This window comes from Hemiscyllium ocellatum, chromosome 15 (genome assembly GCF_020745735.1).
Source record: "Hemiscyllium ocellatum isolate sHemOce1 chromosome 15, sHemOce1.pat.X.cur, whole genome shotgun sequence".
NCBI lineage: Eukaryota > Metazoa > Chordata > Chondrichthyes > Orectolobiformes > Hemiscylliidae > Hemiscyllium > Hemiscyllium ocellatum.
In genome coordinates this window covers 13,941,881-13,961,320 of record NC_083415.1, presented here as the reverse complement: position 1 = coordinate 13,961,320, position 19,440 = coordinate 13,941,881, and the positions used below count along the sequence as shown (strand labels likewise).

The 19,440-nt window shown below is 41.7% G+C and overlaps 1 protein-coding gene across 1 annotated transcript in view; it reads right to left on the bottom strand.

Annotated features, from left to right (window-relative positions):
• Window positions 1-19,198, bottom strand: part of snx21 (sorting nexin family member 21) — a 47,477-nt gene extending 28,279 nt beyond the window's left edge. The window contains exons 1-2 of the mRNA XM_060835970.1: window positions 18,875-19,198; window positions 17,655-17,917 (exon numbers count right to left, since the gene is read on the bottom strand). Of these exons, the coding sequence (XP_060691953.1) occupies window positions 17,655-17,904 (250 nt within the window). The 5' untranslated portion in view covers window positions 17,905-17,917; window positions 18,875-19,198. The remainder of the gene's footprint in view (window positions 1-17,654; window positions 17,918-18,874) is intronic.
• Between the last annotated feature and the right edge of the window lie 242 nt (window positions 19,199-19,440).

Below are 19,440 nucleotides of genomic sequence, written 5' to 3'. Positions count from 1 at the left end.
TTTAATCATTATATCATCACCGTGTTTCAGATGTTTTCTCCTTCTCATTTCATTCAACTTAATTTCAACTAAAATGTAAGTTAATATCAGAAAGATGCTGTGAAACTTGAAAGAGTTCAGACAAAATTTCAAGGATATTGCTAGGGTTGGAGGATTTGAAATATAGGGAGAGGCTGGGGCTGTTTTCCCTGGAGCGTTGGAGGCTGAGGGGGTAACCTTATGGAGGTTTATAAAATCACGAGGGGCATAGATAGGATAAATAGACAAAGTCTTTTCCCTGGGATAGGGGAGTCCAGAACTAGAGGGCATAGGTTTAGGGTGAGAAGAGAAAGATATAAAAAAGAGACCTAAGGGGCAACCTTTACATGCAGAGGGTGGTACATGTTTGGAATGAGCTCCCGGAGAACCTACTGGTAGAGGTCAGTACAACTGAATCATTTAAAAGGCATCCGGATGGGTATATGAATAGGAAGTGTTTGGAGGCATATGGGCTGGGTGCTGGCAAGTGGGACTAGATTAGGTCGGGATATCTGGTCGGCATGGATGAATTGGACCAAAGTGTATGTTTCCATGCTGTACATCTCTATGACTCTATGACCTACATGGTTGAATTCTGGAGGAGGAAAGAATCATAATTGAGATCTGTACTGCCCTCTCTGATGCTGCGTTCTCTCTAATTTTCTTTCTCTGCTGCACAGATAGTGGAGGTCTGGGCACAACAGTGAATTCTGAAACCAGAAGTCAAAAAGTGTCAGCATGCTAATCACTGATCAAGGTTCAGAGGGACATGGGCCAAACGCAGGCAAATGGGACTAGTTTAGTTTGGAAAACTGTGGCTGATCAAATACTTCAATGACTTTTACCCATACTATTCACTTAACTCTTCGATTTTGGGTTATGTATGGTGCAATAAATCTCTTAACGTTAAACATAATCAAAGACTCAGCTTGTACAGTGCTCTGGGCTACAGAGTTCCAAAAAATCACAACCCCCTGGTAAAAATGCTATTGCTCATTTCAGTCCCAAATGACATGCCCTTAATATTAAATTGTATGGCCTGGTTTTACATTCCCAATCAGGGGAAACATCTTACTTGCATTTATTCTGTTAATCCCTTTCAGTAGTTGGTAGGTTTCAATGAGATCACCTCTCATTATTCAAAACGTTAGAGAATAAGTGCCCAGTTTACTCAATCTGTCTTCATAGGACAGTCCTATCATCCCGAGAACAAATCTGGTGAATGTTTCTTGCACACTCTGTATGGTAACAATATCTTTACTGAGATAAAGAGACCAAAACTGCACACAGGACTCCAGATGTGGTGTAACCAAGCTTCTTTATATTTGGAATATATACCTCAACAAGGATCACCATTGTACAACCAGGAGTAGGAACTCTCCCATTTAGATAGACAGGCCAAATACTTTGCTCCATTAGATGTCCTGACAGAGATTGTTCAACAAATCAGTGACCCACTAAGAAAATATGCTCACCTATAGCACTCAGGTGCCTCCTGTAATATACTCACTGAGCCACTGCAATGCCGCATAATGACTTAATGTGATTGTTTACTATCATAGTCATACAGCATGGAAACAAATCCTTCCGTCCAACTCGTCTACGCCGACCTTGTTCCCAAACTAAACTAGTCCTACTCGCCTGCATTTGACCCATATCCCTATAAACCTTCCCAATGCCTGTACCTGTCCAAATGTCTTATAAATGTTCTAACTGTACCTATATCTACCACTTCCTCTGGCGATTCATTCCACACACTAATGGGCGGCATGGTGGCACAGTGGTTAGCAGTGCTGCCTCATAATGCCAGAGACCCGGGTTCAATTCCCACCTCAGGCAACGGTCTGTGTGGAGTTTGCACATTCTCCCCGTGTCTGCGTAGGTTTCCTCTGGGTGCTCCGGTTTCCTCCCACAGTCCAAAAACGTGCAGGTCAGGTGAATTGGCCATGCTAAATTGCCTGTAGTGTTAGGTGAAGGGGTAAACGTAGGGGAATGGGTCTGGGTGGGTTGCTCTTCGGAGGGTCAGTGTGGACTTGTTGGGTGGAAGGGCCTGTTTCCACACTAAGTAATTTAAAAAAAACTAGTTGCAGACTCCCTGAGCAGAAATCCAAGATCATTTGTACAAGTGCATTAATTGGGGAATAAAAAAAAATTTAAGTACGACATTTTTCTTACTCTGCCCTGGTGAAGATGAGCTTCTTGTCTGTATGGAGAAAAAAAAGGAACTCTAATCTCCTTCCCTCATTTTCTCTTAATCCTGAGATCAAATAAAAATTCTTGCAGATAGTATAGATGTACAAGTTTGCAGATGACACCAAAATTGGAGGTGTGGTGGACAGCGAAGAAGGTTACCTCAGAATACAATAGGATCTTGATCAGATGGGCCAACGGGCTGAGGAGTAGCAGATGGAGATTAATTTAGATAAATTTGATGTGCCATATTTTGGGAAAGCAAATCTTAGCAGGACCTATACCCTTAATGGTAAGGTCCCAGGGAGTGTTGCTAAACAAAGAGACCTTGGAGTGCAGGTTCACAGCTCTTTGAAAGTAGAGTCGCAGGTAGATAGGACAGCGAAGGCGGTGTTTGGTATGCTTTCCTTTATTGATCAGAGTATTGAGTACATGAGTTAGGAGGTCATGTTGCAACCGTACAGGACATTGGTTAAGCCACTTCTGGAATATTGCGTGCAATTCTTGTCTCCTTCCTATCAGAAGGATGTTGTGAAACTTGAAAGGGTTCAGAAAAGACTCACAGGGATGTTGCCAGGGTTGGAGGATTTGAGCTATAGGGAGAGGCTGAATAGGCTGGGGCTGTTTTCCCTGGAGCGCCACAGGGTGAGGGGGGTGACCTTGTAAAGGTTTTTAAAATCATAAGGGGCATGGATAGGGTAAATAGACAAGGTTTTTTCCCCTGATATCGGGGAGTCCAGAACTAGAGGGCATAAGTTTAGGGTGAATGGGGAAAGATATAAAAGAGACCCAAGGGGCAACTTTCTCACGCAGAGGGTGGTGGTGCGTGGAATGAGCTGCCAGAGGAAGTGGTGGAGGCTTGTACAACTGCAACATTTAAAAGGCATTTGAATGGGATTATGAATAGGAAGGATATGGAGGGATATGGAGTGCTGACAGGGGAACTAGATTGGGTTGGGATATCTGGTTGGCATGGACAAGCTGGACTGAAGGGTCTGTTTCTATGCTGCCATAGAGATGACTTTAGTGAATCCTTGCAGAAGTGGAGAAAAAAAAACAACAAAATTGGAGGAGGAGAAAGAAACACATATCATCAGTGATTTCGAAATGTTTGGCCCATTTGGTTCACAAGCCTAATCATTTTGGAGCCAGACATATATGATTTATTTAAAACATTATTGAAATATTGTTCCAAGACCTTTCACATTCTTCTGGAAATACAGGCAAGATCTTTGTTTGAATACTCACTCAAAAAAAAATTGATCCTGCAACAATGCAGCACTTCCTCACTCCTGCATTAAAATGTAAAATTAAATGCAAGACCGTGGAGTGGATTTTTAACACAAAATTAAGAATGCAAATACCACTCGATAAACATACATCAGAAGTTTATTCAAAATATATTTTCGCCCATAACAACCAGAATGTTGTTTCACCATGAATCCATTACAAGACAAATTACAACCGATAGCATGTGCATCTCTTTACAACTCAAAAGCATAATGGAATTCTCTTCACTTTCCTGGATGGGTACAGTCTCAAGCACCAGAATCAATTGTATAGCACAGTTGCAACATGTGCTGCAGAAACTGGTTAAAGGATCTTCAACACCAACTCCCAAATTTAAAAACAGGTAGACAGGTTGGTGAAGAAGGTATTTAACACACTTATTCTCACTGCTCAGACCACCAGAGTATAAAAGTTGGGATATCATGTACAGAACTTTGATGAGGCCACTTTTGGAGTACTGTGTCCAGTTCTGGTCACCCTGCTATAGGAAGGATATTATTAAAGTGGAGGGTTCAGAAAAGATTTAGCAGGATGTTGCCAGGACTGGAAGGTTTGAGTTATGAAGGAGAGGCTGGGACTTTCTTCACTGGTGCATAGGAGGCTGAGGGGTGACTTTGTAGAGGGTTGTAAAACCATTAGGGGCATAGATAAGGTAAATAGCAAAATGTCTTTTCTCTCGGGTGGGGGAGTTAAAACCTACAGGGCATAATTTTAAGGAGAGTAGAGAAAGATTTAAAAGGGACCGGAGGGATAATGTTTTCACACAGAGAATGGTTCAATGTGGAATGAACTGCCAGAGGAAGTGGTAGATGAAGGTACAGTTACAACATTTAAAAGACATTTGGACAAATAGATGAATGGAAAAAGTTTGTGGCAAGTTAAATATTTCCTCATTTGGAGTTAAAACCTACCATAACAGACAAATCTACTCCTTGAACGTGAGCCGATCAAGGCTAAACTAATTCTGTCTCTCTTTTTTAGCTTCAAATTAGTCAAAGTATTTCTACGAAAACTCTTATTGGTATCCTGTTCAAGCTTATATGACTGTCAATTGGTAAAAATAGATAGTTTATTTTAAATCTCCAAAAAGGAAACTACAGAACACATAGTTTAGATGGACTTTAATCTTCAAATTTAGTCTATTTTTCCATAGATAAAATCCACAACGACCCTCATGCACTTTAGAATTGCGTTCCATTGCCAACCAGTTACATTTTCTCTTTGTCAGTAAACATCTTGAATTCTTCAGTCGAAGACAAAACAGATTATTAGTGTGAACTTGATCAATAGGCAGCATTTAAACCTAGATTTTGTGTTCAAGCCCCAACCTGCTCCTCCACGAATGGAACCTTGGTCAGCAACACAGTATAGTTTTAAGGTGCCAGGTATTGATGGAGGTGACATATTAGAGTCAGAGTTGTGCAGAAACATACCTTTTGGTTCAACTTCTCAGTGCCAACCAAATATTCTAAATTAATTTAGCCCCAATTGCCAGCAATCGATGCAAATCCCCCTACAGCTTTCTGATTCATTTACCCATTCAGATGCCTTTTAAATGTTGCAATTGTACCAGCCTCCACCACTTCCTCTGGCAGCTCATTCCATATACATACTAACCTGTGTGAAAATATTGCTGCTTAGGGCCCTTTTATATATTTCCCCGCTCGCCTTAAATCTATGCCCTCTAGTTTGGACTCCCCTACCCTGGGGAACAGATCTTGGCTATTCACCCTCTCCATGCCCCTCATGATTTTATAAACCTTTATCAACCTCAGCCTCCAATGCTCCAGGGAAAATAGCCTGGTCTATTCAGTTTCTCCCTCCAACCGTGTCAACATCCTTGTAAATCTTGTCTGAACCCTTTTAAGTTTAACAACATGTTTCTTACAGCGGGGAGACCAGAATTGAATGCAGTACTCCAAAAGGAGCCAAACCAATGTCCTATACAGTCACAACAGGACATCCCTACTCCTGTACTCAATGCACTGGCCAATAAAGGAAAGTGCATCAAATGCCTTCTTTACTACCCTGTCTACCTGTGACTCAACCTTCAAGGAACTATGAATCTGCACCCCAAGGTCCCCCGTAAGTGTATAAGTCCTGCCCTGATTTGCCTTTCCAAAACACATCACCTCACATTTATTTAAATTATACTCCATCAGCCTCTCCTTGGCCCATCAGATCAAGATCCAATTATACTCTGAGATAACCTTCTTCACTATCCACTACACCAAAGTTGGTGCCATCTGCAAAGTTATTAACCATTCCTCCTACATTCACATCCTAATAATTTACACAATGGCAAAACACAGTGGATCCAGCACCTACCCTTGCGGCATAATGCTGGTCACCGGCCTCCAGTTAGAAAACAGCCCTCCACCACCACAGTCTCCTACTTTCAAGCCAATTTTGTATCCAAATGGATAGCTCTCCCTCGAATCCATGTGATCTAACCTTGTAACCAGTCTACCATGTGGCACCTTGTTGAATGCCTTGCTGAATTTCATTCAGATGTTACATCGAAGTCTATTCTGGTAGTTCTGGTGAATGTTAAAGGTCCCGTAAAGAACAACAATTCTCTAGTGTCCAAAAAAAGCTTTTCTTTCTTGATTAATACCAAAGATAGGTTGGTTATTCATCTAATTTGCTATCTGTAGGAGCATGCCGCACAAAAACTAGTTATGACAGAATATCTGCAAACCTAAGAAAGCTATATGTAAATGATTTTTTTTGAATGAACCTAAACATTCAAAATGGTCATTGTTATTGTGCATCAATTTTCAGATCCAATCGGGAAGCTACAAGACAGTATTTACAAAAGATGTTAATAACCCTTCTACATGACATTCCTCATTCATACCACTGTGGCAAATTAATTCATGGCAACTTTACCGTGTTCAAGATTAAAACTGGCTACATTCTGTGCAGGGCAGAGTAATCATCTGCTCATAAATCAGAAATTGACACATCTAATAAAAACATTTGGATAATCTATATTTTGCAATGTGGTTTTCTCTCCTTCCAAATCTTTCTCCCATGTGTGATCCTCAACCAGACAGGATGCGGGTGCTCTTCATCACTGATGTTTCAGGTCCTGTTATGTAGTGGGAGAAGACTGTTTGGAGCATCAGCCTCTCTACTCTCTGATTTTTTTATTTCCCATGGTCAATTCTATTCTCCAATCATGGGGATTCCATGAAATTGTTTGCGGAAAAGTTGAAGAATATTTATCCCTCAACCAACACTATTAAGGTACATTTGATCTCACTGCTGTATGTGGGATCAAGCTTACCTTTTCCTACATTACAGTACGGATCACACTTCAAAACTAATTCACTGGCTGTACCAACTCGAGATCATGAGGGGTATTGTTTAAATTCAAGCTCTTCCTTGTAGATTAGATTATGAAAATCCACTGGAGAATACCACACATTATTTATAATCTCACATAAGCCTCAGATTATGCAGTGATTTTATCAGGGGAATACGTGACAGATTATTTTGTTTATCAATCTCTGGCAAAGATGTTACTGGCCTCAGACCTGCAGGATGAACATCAGGGTCACTGACATTAGGCAAGTTACAAATGCTGAAAGGAAAAAAAGTAATCGTGCGTTAAAAAGATATAAACAATTGACAGTAAATGCTCTGGATTAAATTGTTTGTTGTCTGTATATCCCCTGCACTAATTATTTTGGCAATTCCATACTCTGTAAATAAGGACTAAAGCCATTAAGCAATCTCCAGCAATATTTGCATTTGGTGATAAGAGGATAAAAAAACTGACTCACTGAACATAATTGTGTTCATTTTAAAAAACAGGAAGTCAAAGTATAAAATCCTTTCCGTCCTTTTGACCATGCACCTTTTAGCTAAGTGTAGAAAGAAGAATCCTGCTCTTGGATTTACATGTCAGTTAATAAGACCAAAATGTATCAATGCAGAAACAGGCTATCTAGCCCAGTGAGTCTTCCTTGCTATTCAACGAGATCATGGCCAATCTAGTGATCTTCAACTCCAGTTTCCAGCTTTTCCATTCCTTCACTAAATAAAAACTTGTCTGTCTCAGCTTTGAATATATTTATCAATCCAGTCCTCTGTGAGAAAAAAAGTTCACAAATTCATGACAGTCAGAAAATAACTTCGCCCTCATCACTGTCTTAACAGGTAAACTCCTTATTGTGAGATTATGCCATCTGGTCCCAGACTCTCCAACAAGGGGAAACAGCTTACTCAATCTCTTCACAAAAGATAGTTCCTTCGTACTGAGGATTAGCCTGGTGAACCTTTTCCGAACTGCCTCCAACGCCACTATATCTTTCCTCACGCAAGTATTACAGCTATGGTATGATAGGTATTTCTATAGATTTAGAAATACTTCCTTATTTTTATATTCCATTACCTTTGAACTAAAGGTCAACATTTCAGTTGCCATCCCTATTATCCAATGAAATTGGATGCTGGCTTTTTCAGATTTATGCACCAGGTCTCCTAAATCTCTCAGTGCTGCAGCTGTAGCTTACTACAGTCCTTTGTCATTTAAATAATATTCAGCTTCTGAATTCTACCTGACAAAGTACACAGTTTCACATTTTCCCAGATTATATTCAATATGCTAAGCTTTTGTCCACTCACTTAACCTCTCTACAGACTCTATGCCATTCTCACTACTTGGCTTCTCACCTTTTTTTGGGTCATATTCAAAACTGGCAATAGTATATTCACTTTCCTGTATATATACTCAAATAAATAGGACTCTAGCACTGATCTGTGTGGCATTCCACTAATTACAGGTTGCAATCTGAAAATGCCTCCTTTACCCCAACTTTATTGTCTATTAGTTAGCCAATCATCTATCCATAATAGTATACTGCCTCCAACTCTGTGGGCACTTAATCAAGCAGCTTAACATGTGGCACTTTATCAAATGCCTTCTGAAAATCTATATATATTACATCCATTGCTTCTGTTTTATCTATCCTGTTTGTTATTCCCTTAAAGAAGTGTAATTAATTTGTGAAGCTTTGTTGACAGTGTTTGATCATATTATGCATTTCTAAATTCTCTGCTATTACATCCTTCACAATGAACATTTTCCCAATATGCTAACTAGCCTTTCGTTACCTATTTCTGGTCTCCTTCCCTTTTTAAATAAATGTATTGTTGCAGTAGTTTTTCAACCCTTTGGGATTTTCCAGGATCTAATTATTCTTGGAAGATTACTACTATATATCAATATCTCTGTGGCTACTTCTTTTAACTTGCGAGGATGCATCCCATTAGATCAGGGGATTTATTAACTTTTAACTCCATTAGTTTTCCTAACACTTTTTTCTCTAGGGATAGTTGTATATTTAAATTCCTCTCCTCCTATTGTCCTTTCATTGGTTAGTAATTTTGTGTCTTTTACCGTGAAGACTGATGGAAACTATTTAACTCCTGTGCCCTTTCCTGGTTCCCTGTTCTTATTTCCCCAGCCTTATTCTCGCTTCCGTTTACTCAGATTCCTTAGCAGTTAGTTTGCGTATTATGTTAAGTAGATTGTTTCTGGGGCACAGAAAGGAGTGGTATATCCTGATAGATAGCTCCTGGATTAAATGAGCTGAAAAAATACCTGAATTCAAAATTAAGCAGAAGTAGAATCTAGAAGATAGAGGCAGAAAATAAATGCAGTCCTAGTCAGCATCACCACATCCCATCAACACATTTTTAAAAAATTCTCTCCCTGACTCTCCTGGTAGGATTTTCATTTTCTGATGAAGACCTTAGCGTGGGAAACAAATTCAAGTCAGGAACCAACATCAACTGAGCTACAGCTGATCAAGTTTGAACATCAGATACAGGACCATTTGCCTAAAGAATGGAAACTTAAAAGTTCAAAAGATTTTAGGATGTTTCAAGGAAAATATTTCATAATGTTAATGCTAAGTAGGCAGTCAGCTGGTACCTCATTATTTCACCAGCCTTTGGAGGACATCTTGACATGGCCCTATCAGCAAACATTATGATGAAAGATTATTGATTTGAAATGTTTACTCTGCTTCCGCCTTCATGCATTAACTGTACAACTGAATATTGTCAGTATTATGTTACAACCAGCTGAATAACTTCATATTGTCAGCTAACTCCACGCTATAATAGCTGCTGCTGGTACCTCAAGTACATCAAATTTAATTTATTCTCTTGTATAATTTGTTAAACTTTTCCATGTTGGTTCAAAGAAAGATTTTCTTAACGTTGCCATTTCCATAGCTAGGTATATATAGTATCATTTAGTTTGATTGAAGGAAACACAGTGTGAAGCAATCAGTCTCTTCACCTAGACTCAGTGACAGCTACTTTTCAGAAGGTGGAAATGATGGGATTCCCAGATATAATGAAAAAGAAAAAATGGTCAAAAGGCTAAACTACTGTTTGAACAGAATCTCTTGTTTGCATTTCTAGATTTTGACAGATTACCTCAGATCTATCTTGTTTGACATGGGAACTCCATAAAAACCTCATGCCCTAGACAATGGGGGAGATGATGGCCTTGTGGTAATATTGCTAGACAATTAATCCAGAGACCCAGGTAATCTTCTGGGGGCCCAGGATCAAATCCCGCCATGGCAGGTGGTGGAATTTGAATTCAATTAAAATCTAGAAATATGAATCAATTGCAGATTGTGAGAGAAAAACCTACCTGGTTCATTAATGTCCTTTAGGGAAGGAAACTACCATCCTTACCTGGTCCACACGTGACTACAGATCCATACCTATTTGGTGCACTCTTAACTGCCCTCTGGGTAATTAGGGATGGACAATAAATACGGGCCCAGCCAGTGGACACCTACATCTTGTGAATAAATAAAGCAGGAAGTGTTTGACTCGGCAAGATGGCAGCAATTCTGGAGAACTGCTGTGGACAGCTCTGCCTAACAGCCAAGGCATACTGGTGTTTTTTTGCCATTCCTTGCCAATTTATGTGGTGGAATTATTAGTTTAAAACCTTACAGAACACATATTTGTTGATATTTGGGAGTGGGAGGATGCCAAAGGGAAAAGGGGTGAGCAAACAGCAGCAGGGAGGACACTCCCCTGCAGCACCTACCACACCAGAGACTGTAGCAGTAGCAGCCTCTCCTGAACCCCCCCGGGAACCTGACAGACTCACAGGAATTGGCCACGGCAATGGAGAGACTTAGCTTGAAAGTTGGGGCTGTGATTGAGGAAAGCTATGGGGAGATTCGTGCCCAGGTCCAACTTATCACATCCATACTGCAGAAGCATGAACAGGAGATCCATGGTCTTGGGGAGAGGCTGGAGGGGGTAGAGGGTCGAACTAAGCCATCGGAAGCTGCACTGGAGTCGTCATCCAGTCGGATCCAGGTGCTGGAGTGAGAGGTGCGGGCCTTGTGAGACCATAACGACGACCTCGAAAATTGAGGTCGGAGGATATATCTCCGAATTGTCGGGCTCCCTAAAGGTGAGGAAAGTGAGCAGCCAGTCAGCTTCTTTGAAAGCTGGCTGCCGAAGGTTTTGGGCCTTCACATCAAGTCCAGCAGGCTGCAGATTGAAAGGGCTTATCAGGTTACAGTGCACAGGTCAGGCCCAGTGCAGCGCCCCCGCCCAGTCCTGGTGCATTTCCACTCATATAAGGACTAGCAAAAAGTGATAGAAGCTTCTAGATTACTGGGAAATGACCCACAGGCACTGCTGTACAAGGGATCAAAACTCATGTTTTTCCAGGACTTCTCTGCAGCTGTAATTCGAAAGGGCAAGTCCTTTGATGGAGTTAAAGAGAGGCTGAGGAACCTGGGCATCCAGTACTCCATGAGATACCCCACAGTGCTTCGTTTCAGCCACAAGGACGCAGTTTATACATTTGACTCAGCGATAGAGCTAAGAACTTTGTGGACTCTTTAAAATAGACGGATTGACCTGAAGCATACGGTTAATGTTTATTGTCTTTTCTATCTTCCCTATGTTTTCCCTTCCTTTTTTTTAATTCCTTTCTTCCTCCCTAATAATTTCCGTTTTGGAAAGCGGGGGGCGGGGGGGGGGAAAGACCTTGGAATCAGTTGTGCCTATTGTTTTAATAACTGGATTTTTGATTGGAAATTTTGTGGATGTTCTTTGTTGTCTCTCCTGTTTTTGTTTATTTTGTTTCTCTTTTAGTCACAACTAGGGGCGACATGAAGCCAGGGATAGGTGGAGTGCTCATCCTGATTTTGTCTTTTTTCTGTTGATTTAAGGATCAGTTCCTTGGTTTTTTTCTAGCCTAAGGCTGGAGCACAATCCGGTTTGAATGAGCTGTGAAGGAGGGGATGGGTAGGGTGAGTGCCCCCTATGGGCAGGGGAAGGGGTCTTCCATTCAAGGTTTTAGAGTTGGTTTTCTTCACAGTAATAGTTGTTCATGGTTATGATAAAACTATATATACAAAAACTACTCTTCGAATCTATGAGTCTTTATTTACTTAGGCTCAGTGCTTTGTAAGCAGGGTTCTCCCTCCAAGGGGTTCAAGGGTCTCTGAAAGAAGATATGGCTAAGTGTCTTATTAAATGGTGCACCTGGAACATTAAGGGAAGTCATTCGTCTGTTAAAAGGAAAAAAGTGCTTTCTAGCCTTAACAGGGAAAGGGTTGATGTCGCTTTGTTACAAGACCCCCATCTTGATGATGGGGGATACCTGAAATTATAATGGGGGGTAATGACTGGGTATTCTTTTCATCCTTTACTACTAAAAGTAGGAGAGTGGTTTATCCAGAAAAATCTTCCATTCACATTATTAGAGCAGGTGATAGATGAGCTGGGACAATTTGTGATGCTTAAAGCCCTGATACGTGAGGAGGAATATACCATTTTAAACATCGACTGTGGCACATCATTATAGGGGGGATTTTAATTGTCTTTTGGATCCTTGTGGGCCAAGTCACAAAGATGTGCGGGTCAGGTGAATTGGCCATGCTAAATTGCCCGTAGTGTTAGGTAAGGGGTAAATGTAGGGGTATGGGTGGGTTGCGCTTCGGCGGGTCGGTGTGGACTTGTTGGGCCGAAGGGCCTGTTTCCACACTGTAAGTAATCTAATCTAATCCATCTATTTATTCGCAGGCCAAGCAGGTGGTTGACTTATGTGAGGGGTTGGGGCTGGTGGATAGTTGGCGATGTCTTTACCCTACTGGCAGGGACTTCACCATTTTTTCAAACCCACATAAATGTCACACGAGCGTTGACCTCCTTCTGAATTCGATTGTGGGTTTTAAAATTGGAAATGTAGCTATCTCTGATCATGCGGCATATATTTGGAGGTTAAGGCCAAGAGTGAAGGGCTAGGTTTGCGGCACTGGCGTTTGGACCCTTTTCTTCTTAAGGATTCCAAATTTGTGGAATACCTTTTGAAGGAGTTTCAGGAATTCTTGACTATCAACTCAGGCGTGGCTAGTAGTCCGTCTATGCTACGGGGGACTGCTAAGGCCTTTGCTAGGGGATTAGTTATTTCTTATTCAGCTAGCCGGAAATGACAGAAGGAGAAACAGCAGCGTCTACTTGAGATGTGGTTGAAAGCTGCAGAGGCGGCACATTTTGTGCGGCCTTCAGTGATTAAGCCACAGCGAATCACGGCCCTCCGGGCTGCCTTGAATTCAATATTGACACAAAACGCAAAGAAAGAACTTGCCTTTGCTAGACAAAGGCTGTTCGAATGTGTGGATAGGGCAGGGTAGTATTTAGCGTACCTGACTAGGATAAAGCTCCCCAATCTATTACCGCAATCAGAGACAGAGCCGGGGTCCTCACATACAACGCTAAAAAGATTAATGAGGCTTTTACTCTGAAGTGTATCAATCTGAAAGTTGCGAGGACAGAAGGGCTAAAATGGAGACTTTTTTAATAACCTGGACCTCCCAGGGGGTACATTGGAACAGGCCTCTCTCCTTAATGCCCCCTTGACAGTTCAGGAAAAACAGCAGGCAGCTAGGCAACTTCAGAGTGGGAAAGCACCTGGCCCTGATGGTCTCCTGGGTGAGTTTTATAAGGTGTTTATAGGTATTCTGTCAAGGCCGATGTTGGAAATGTACAGTCATTCCTACATGCATGAATGCCTATCACCATCTTTCAGAGAAGCTAATATTTCCTTAATTCTTAAGAAGGGGAAGGTTCCTGAGGATTGTGCCTTATACAGGCCCATCTCTCTATAAAATTCAAATTTCAAGATTCTTGGCGCTGAGATTGGAAAGGGCATTTCCCCATATTATTAAAAAGGACCAGAAAGGCTTTATAAGGGGCCGTAGGTCCTCTAATAATATTAGGAGGTTGCTGAATATGGTCCAAGTTTATCAGCAACAATCGATTCAGGGTTTGGTGATTTCCTTAGATGCAATGAAAGCATTTGATTGGGTGGAATGGCCGTATCTTTTTTACGTCTTAGAAAAGTTTGGGTTGGAGGGAGTCTTTGCTAGGTGGGTGGACATTTTATATCTCCACCTTCTGGCTGCGGTCATCACCAACGGGGTGAAGTCTGGGAATTTTAGGATTAGTAGGGGTAGTCAGCAAGGCTGCCCCCTCTCATCGTTGCTGTTTACATGATAGAGCCGCTGGCAGAGGCCATTTGTCATAACGCCCTGAAGTGGGATCGAGGGCACGCAAGATTACACTGTATGCTGGTGACGTCCTTTTGTTTTTAATCAAACCCAATGACCTCCGTACCCAATTTGATACAATGTATCAATTCATTTCAGGCTATTTCAGGCTTTGCAAAATTAACTTTGCAAAATCAGAAGCTATGCCTTTGGAGAAATTTAAGGATGTGCCAGAAGTTGAAGGTGGCCCAAGTTCCCTTTTAAGTGGTCACTGGCAGGGTTCTGTTACTTCGACATTTTTATTACCCCCAAGTTTGATCTGTTATTTCGGATTAACTTTGCTCACTTGCTTGACAATATTAGGCAAGATCTCCAGAGTTGGGAGGCTCTTCCAATTTCATGGCTGGGCCGAATATATCTCATTAAGATGAATGTTCTTCCTCATTTGCTTTATCCCATGCGTATGCTTCCTATAATATTTCTCAGGTCAATGCTGCGGAAGCTTATGGGGTGGTTTGGTTTCTTTGTCTGCCATCGTGGGTGGCCCCTCATCAAACTTACTAAATTGCAGTTGCCTCAAGGAGGGGGAGGAGTTGATTTCCCAGACATCAGGAGGTATCAATTGAGTTCCCTGCTCTCCTTTGTCTGTGATTGGATAGGTAACAATCCAAACTCAATATGGCTGGATATTAAGGCCTCCCAGGCAAAGTGCCCTCTTACTAACCTATTGTTCATGGATAAGATGAGGACAGTTATGGACCACTGCCGGAACCCCATTGACATTAGGACTGTCAAGGCATGGAGGGTGATGCGTCAGAGTGAGGGCTGCTCATCCAAGACTTCGCCACTTACACCAATAGTTGGCAGGCCAGGGTTCCAACCAGGGATGATGGACTCAGGGTTCAAACTATGGGCAGCGAGAGGAATTTCTAGTTTGGGAGACTTGTTTGAAGGGGAGGTTATGATGTCTTTTGAGCAACTGAGCTGAAAATACAGGTTGCCCAGCAGAGACCTTTCCCATTTTTTTCAGTTTAGGGATTTCATCTAGAAGAAGACTATACTTCTCACTGAGCCCTATAAGCCCAATACAGGGAGGTTGTTGCTGTGTTCCACAAACACCCTTTCGGTTAGTGCCCTCTATTGCCTGCTGGGATATTAACCAGTTATGTGAGCTCTGAGAGCAAGAGCTAGGAGTGGAAATTACTCCTGAAATATGGGAGAACATATGGGAAAATACTTGAAAGATCCCAATCTGTAATAGGACATGCGCTACGCAATTAAAAGTTCTGCACAGGGCTCATCTGGCACCAGACTGTCTGGCGAAGTTTAAAATCATCAGTGTGCCTCAAATGTAAAATAAGTGTAGGTACTCTTACCCATTGCTTCTAGATATGCCACAGGCTCCACGTTTATTGGAGCACTGTGGCGGGAGAGATAGGGAGGGTATTGAGGACTGAAGTCAAAGTGGACCTGATATCTCTCTCTTAGGTCTCCTGAAGTTACTATCTTTAGACAGGCATGGGAAGAAACTATTAAATATTCTTGCATACTGTGCACAGAAGAATATTCTGATGAATTGGGTGTCTGAGAACCCGCCGGGCTTGCTGGGATAGCAGAAATTAATTATGGAGCACATTCCCTTGAGTTATTTGGATTATTGATTATTTGTCAGTGATCTTAACTAGGGTGTTTGTTTAACCAGGATGGTCAGATTTGTCAAGCCCTGGGCCCTCGGGGGGGGTTGTCTCCTGAGAGTGTGTGTGTGTGTGTGTGTGTGTGTGTGTGCGCGCGTGTGCACGTGTGTGTGTGTATACACACACACACACACATACACACACACATACAATGCTCCCGTTCCTTTGTTTGGGAGCTTTGCGCATAGCTGTTCTGTATTTTGTGGGGTTTTTTTGGTGTTGCTTTGCACAGTGTTAGGATTTATTTTGTATTATAGGGTAGGTTAGTAGTTAATAGACAGTAGCTGTACTGTAATTTATGGGTTTTTTTCTTTTTATTATACTGATATTTGTTATTGATTGTATTTTTCAATAACTTTATAAGTTTGTAAAGTAAAAAAAATTTGCTAATAAATATATTTACAAAAAACAGCAAGTGTTGACAGCTGAAGGAGCTTGAACAGCAACTGGCATTATGGTTGTGCATCCAATGCGTTACCCTTAGGAGAATTTTAACTATTGATCCAGCTGTTTAGAAGCCACATCTGTCTCCACCATAACTGTAAATCAATATTTCAGCCTAGTTTATCTGGAAGGAAACTTTTGTTGTAGGTACGTACTAGCAATGCAAATCTAATATAACTGAAATTAGACTTTTTTTTAAGAAATGTTAGCACAAGGCGTTGTCATCCAGAGCCCCAGGCTAACACGCGTATTCACCCATAACAGATGGTGGAAGTTAAACTCAATTAATAAATCTGGAATATAAAGCTAGTCTCTGTCATGGTAAGTATGATAATGATCACTGATAAATTCCATTAGTGAATCAGATGGAACTAAGAAAGGAAATCCACCATCGTTACCCAGTCTGGCCCATACGTGACTGCAGACTCTTAGCAATGAGCAATGACCCTTAACTGCTGTCTGAAATGGTTTAACAAACCACTCAGTTCAGGATCAATTCAAGATGGACAGTAAATATTGGTCTTCCAGAGATGACCACACAACATAAACAAAAAGCTAAAAAAAAAGACAATATCACTGTAGATCATTATGCAATGAAAACAGTATACCACAATTTCAAATCAGTAACTTTAGGGGTTACAAATTACCCAATCATTGCTTAAATGGAATGTATATCAAATGGGATCTCTCGGTCAGTAGCAGAATTTGAATGGGTTTTAGTACCATGTGTTATGCAAATTGAAGAGCCAGATTAGTAGACATTCTAGTCAATGAAGCTGGGGTATCTCTGAGCAGAAGTAAACAACAATGTGCACCTTCAACCAGATTGCAGAAAAGCTGGAACAGCAATATCTTGATTTCAATGTCAAACTACATATGTGCAAATGCCAGAGTTTTGTGTATTGCTTCAGAGAACTGTGAGCACCAAGCCATTTAGTACTCACTCTGCAAAATCAGAGCCAATAGTTCAACCTGCCACTTAGATCAACTGCATCTTCTGAAATCAAACAAAAAAACTGCAGATGCTAAAAATCTGAAACATGAACAGTGAAACTGCTGGAGAAACTCACCAGGTCTGACAGCAACTGCAGAGAGAAAACAGTTAACATCTCCAGTCCAGTTATCCTAAAAAGACTCGGAAAACTTTGTTTTCTCTCCACAAATGCTGCCAGACCTTGTGAGTTTCTCCAGCAATGTCTGTTTCTGTTGCATCTTCTGAAGCTATATTTACTGCTCTACTTCCAATTGTTCTACATTTGAACCCTCTGAAACTACAAAATAGCTATTTTCAGAATTTACACCATCAACTATTCTAGTAGTTTCATTCACAGTAGCAAGTCTGAACACATATTAAATATTGATGTAAACCATATATGTCATATTCTTCAGCAGTAAGAATAACAGTCACATCAAAATTAGAATGTTAAGAATTTATCCTGATATGTTTCAAAACAATGTTTACCTGTGCATTCCATCTCACCACTTTCAAAACTTTGTAAAAAGTCAGAGTCACTGTTCGCTGCATCTGCTTGGGTATACTCCTCATCTGTCACATCGACATCTCCAAAACTCAGTGTCCCACTCAGGCGTGCTGACAATCCCTCTGTGTCATCATCGAGCTCTGATCTTTCAGGAAAATCTTCCACCGTTTCCTCAGTTGTGTTGTGTTTCTTAACCTTCCTTCTAAACTTGTGTAGAATCTTCGAGGCCATGCCACATCACATGCTGAAAATTACAGCAGAAACAAAGTAAAACACTGTGTCCAGGTCACTGCTCACACAGTGGGATGGTATGACATAAACCATGCATTAGTAATTCAAACATAAGACACAGGAAAAGACATTGGCTGGTGAGAAAGGGTATTGTGACATAACACTCTGGGTGAATATCATATATTCCACTTCACAATTGAAATGCAGTATTGTGTTATCCCAGGAACAATAGCAGTTACAGACCAGAACACTCTGAAAAGACGAGAGTGACATACTGCAGCCTTCTTGACAGGGTTGGGGGGGGGGGGAGAGAGAGAAATCAGTTATGTACAATAGACCCCGACACAATCAGAGTAACAAGGCGTACACGTGCGGCGAGAAATTACACTGATATCATCCAATCCTGGAGGGGTCCACAGTGACATGCTGCAGAAATCTCAGAGGTTCCAATAGGAGAACCTGCTCATCAATCAGGAAAGCGGTCCGTTCAGTGCCCAGATTTCACTGGGCTCGGTTGAGGTCAGGGCAATGAGGTGGTAGTTCCAGTGAATAATTAATTTGCCGCCGGAGAGCTTCAATGCTGTGACTCACTGAACCACAAACCCCGCTTGGGAGGGAGCCGCAAGTACCTTATTTGAAAAAGAACTATATTAGCTGAGAGGAAGACCGTCTCTGGAATAAATTTTCCCGATGAAGAGTTTATGCTCGAAATGTCAACTCTCCTGCTCCTTGGACGCCGCCTGACCGGCTGTGCTTTTCCAGCAAAACACTTTTTCTCTCGGAATATTCCCCAGCCTGATTTGTCATCCACTGGTGAACAAACAAAATGACACAAATCCCAAAAGTGGCAGCTTGGAACAGTAAACATAAAACAGCGACTGTCTCCAAACTCAAAAACACATAGCCATGAAGGCAGTAATGTACCTAGAATATGGATATGTCAATCAATTATCATCAAGTAGGCTTTTACCTGGTTTTAGCTCTCGAGATAGAACTAACTGCTGAACATGCTTCAGCCAGTGAGGCCCTTGAACAGTGAGGGGCTGCTGCAGCCTGGAAGTTGGGAACACACTCAAACTTTACAATGCTAACCCCGCGACACTGTTCGTTGATGGCGTCTCTCGGCTCGTGTTGGAATTGCACAATCCCACACGGTTTCCTCCGGGATTCTCAGGATAACCAGAAACAAATGGGGGTAAGAATCGACAAAGTGCGGGAACTTGCAATAACGCAACTTTTAACTTTATTTGCCTGCACTGGCGCTGAGCTGAGCTTTCCCAGTGAGTGCTGAGGGCGGGCCCGTCCACTTCCCGGGAATGGGGCTGTTCCTGAACTCAGTCCCTCCCTGATCCTCCCCGGGCCCGCACTGCCACCAACTGGCCCGTGGGAGACAGGGCAGGGCAGGGAGAGAGGGGGAAATCTCCAGAGAGCAAGATCCCAGCATTGTGAGTGGGGGGGAGAGAGAGAGAAAGCAAGAACAGGAGGCACACGAGAGAAAAGCTGCGCGGGTGTAACATGGAGAATTTTAAAACCAAT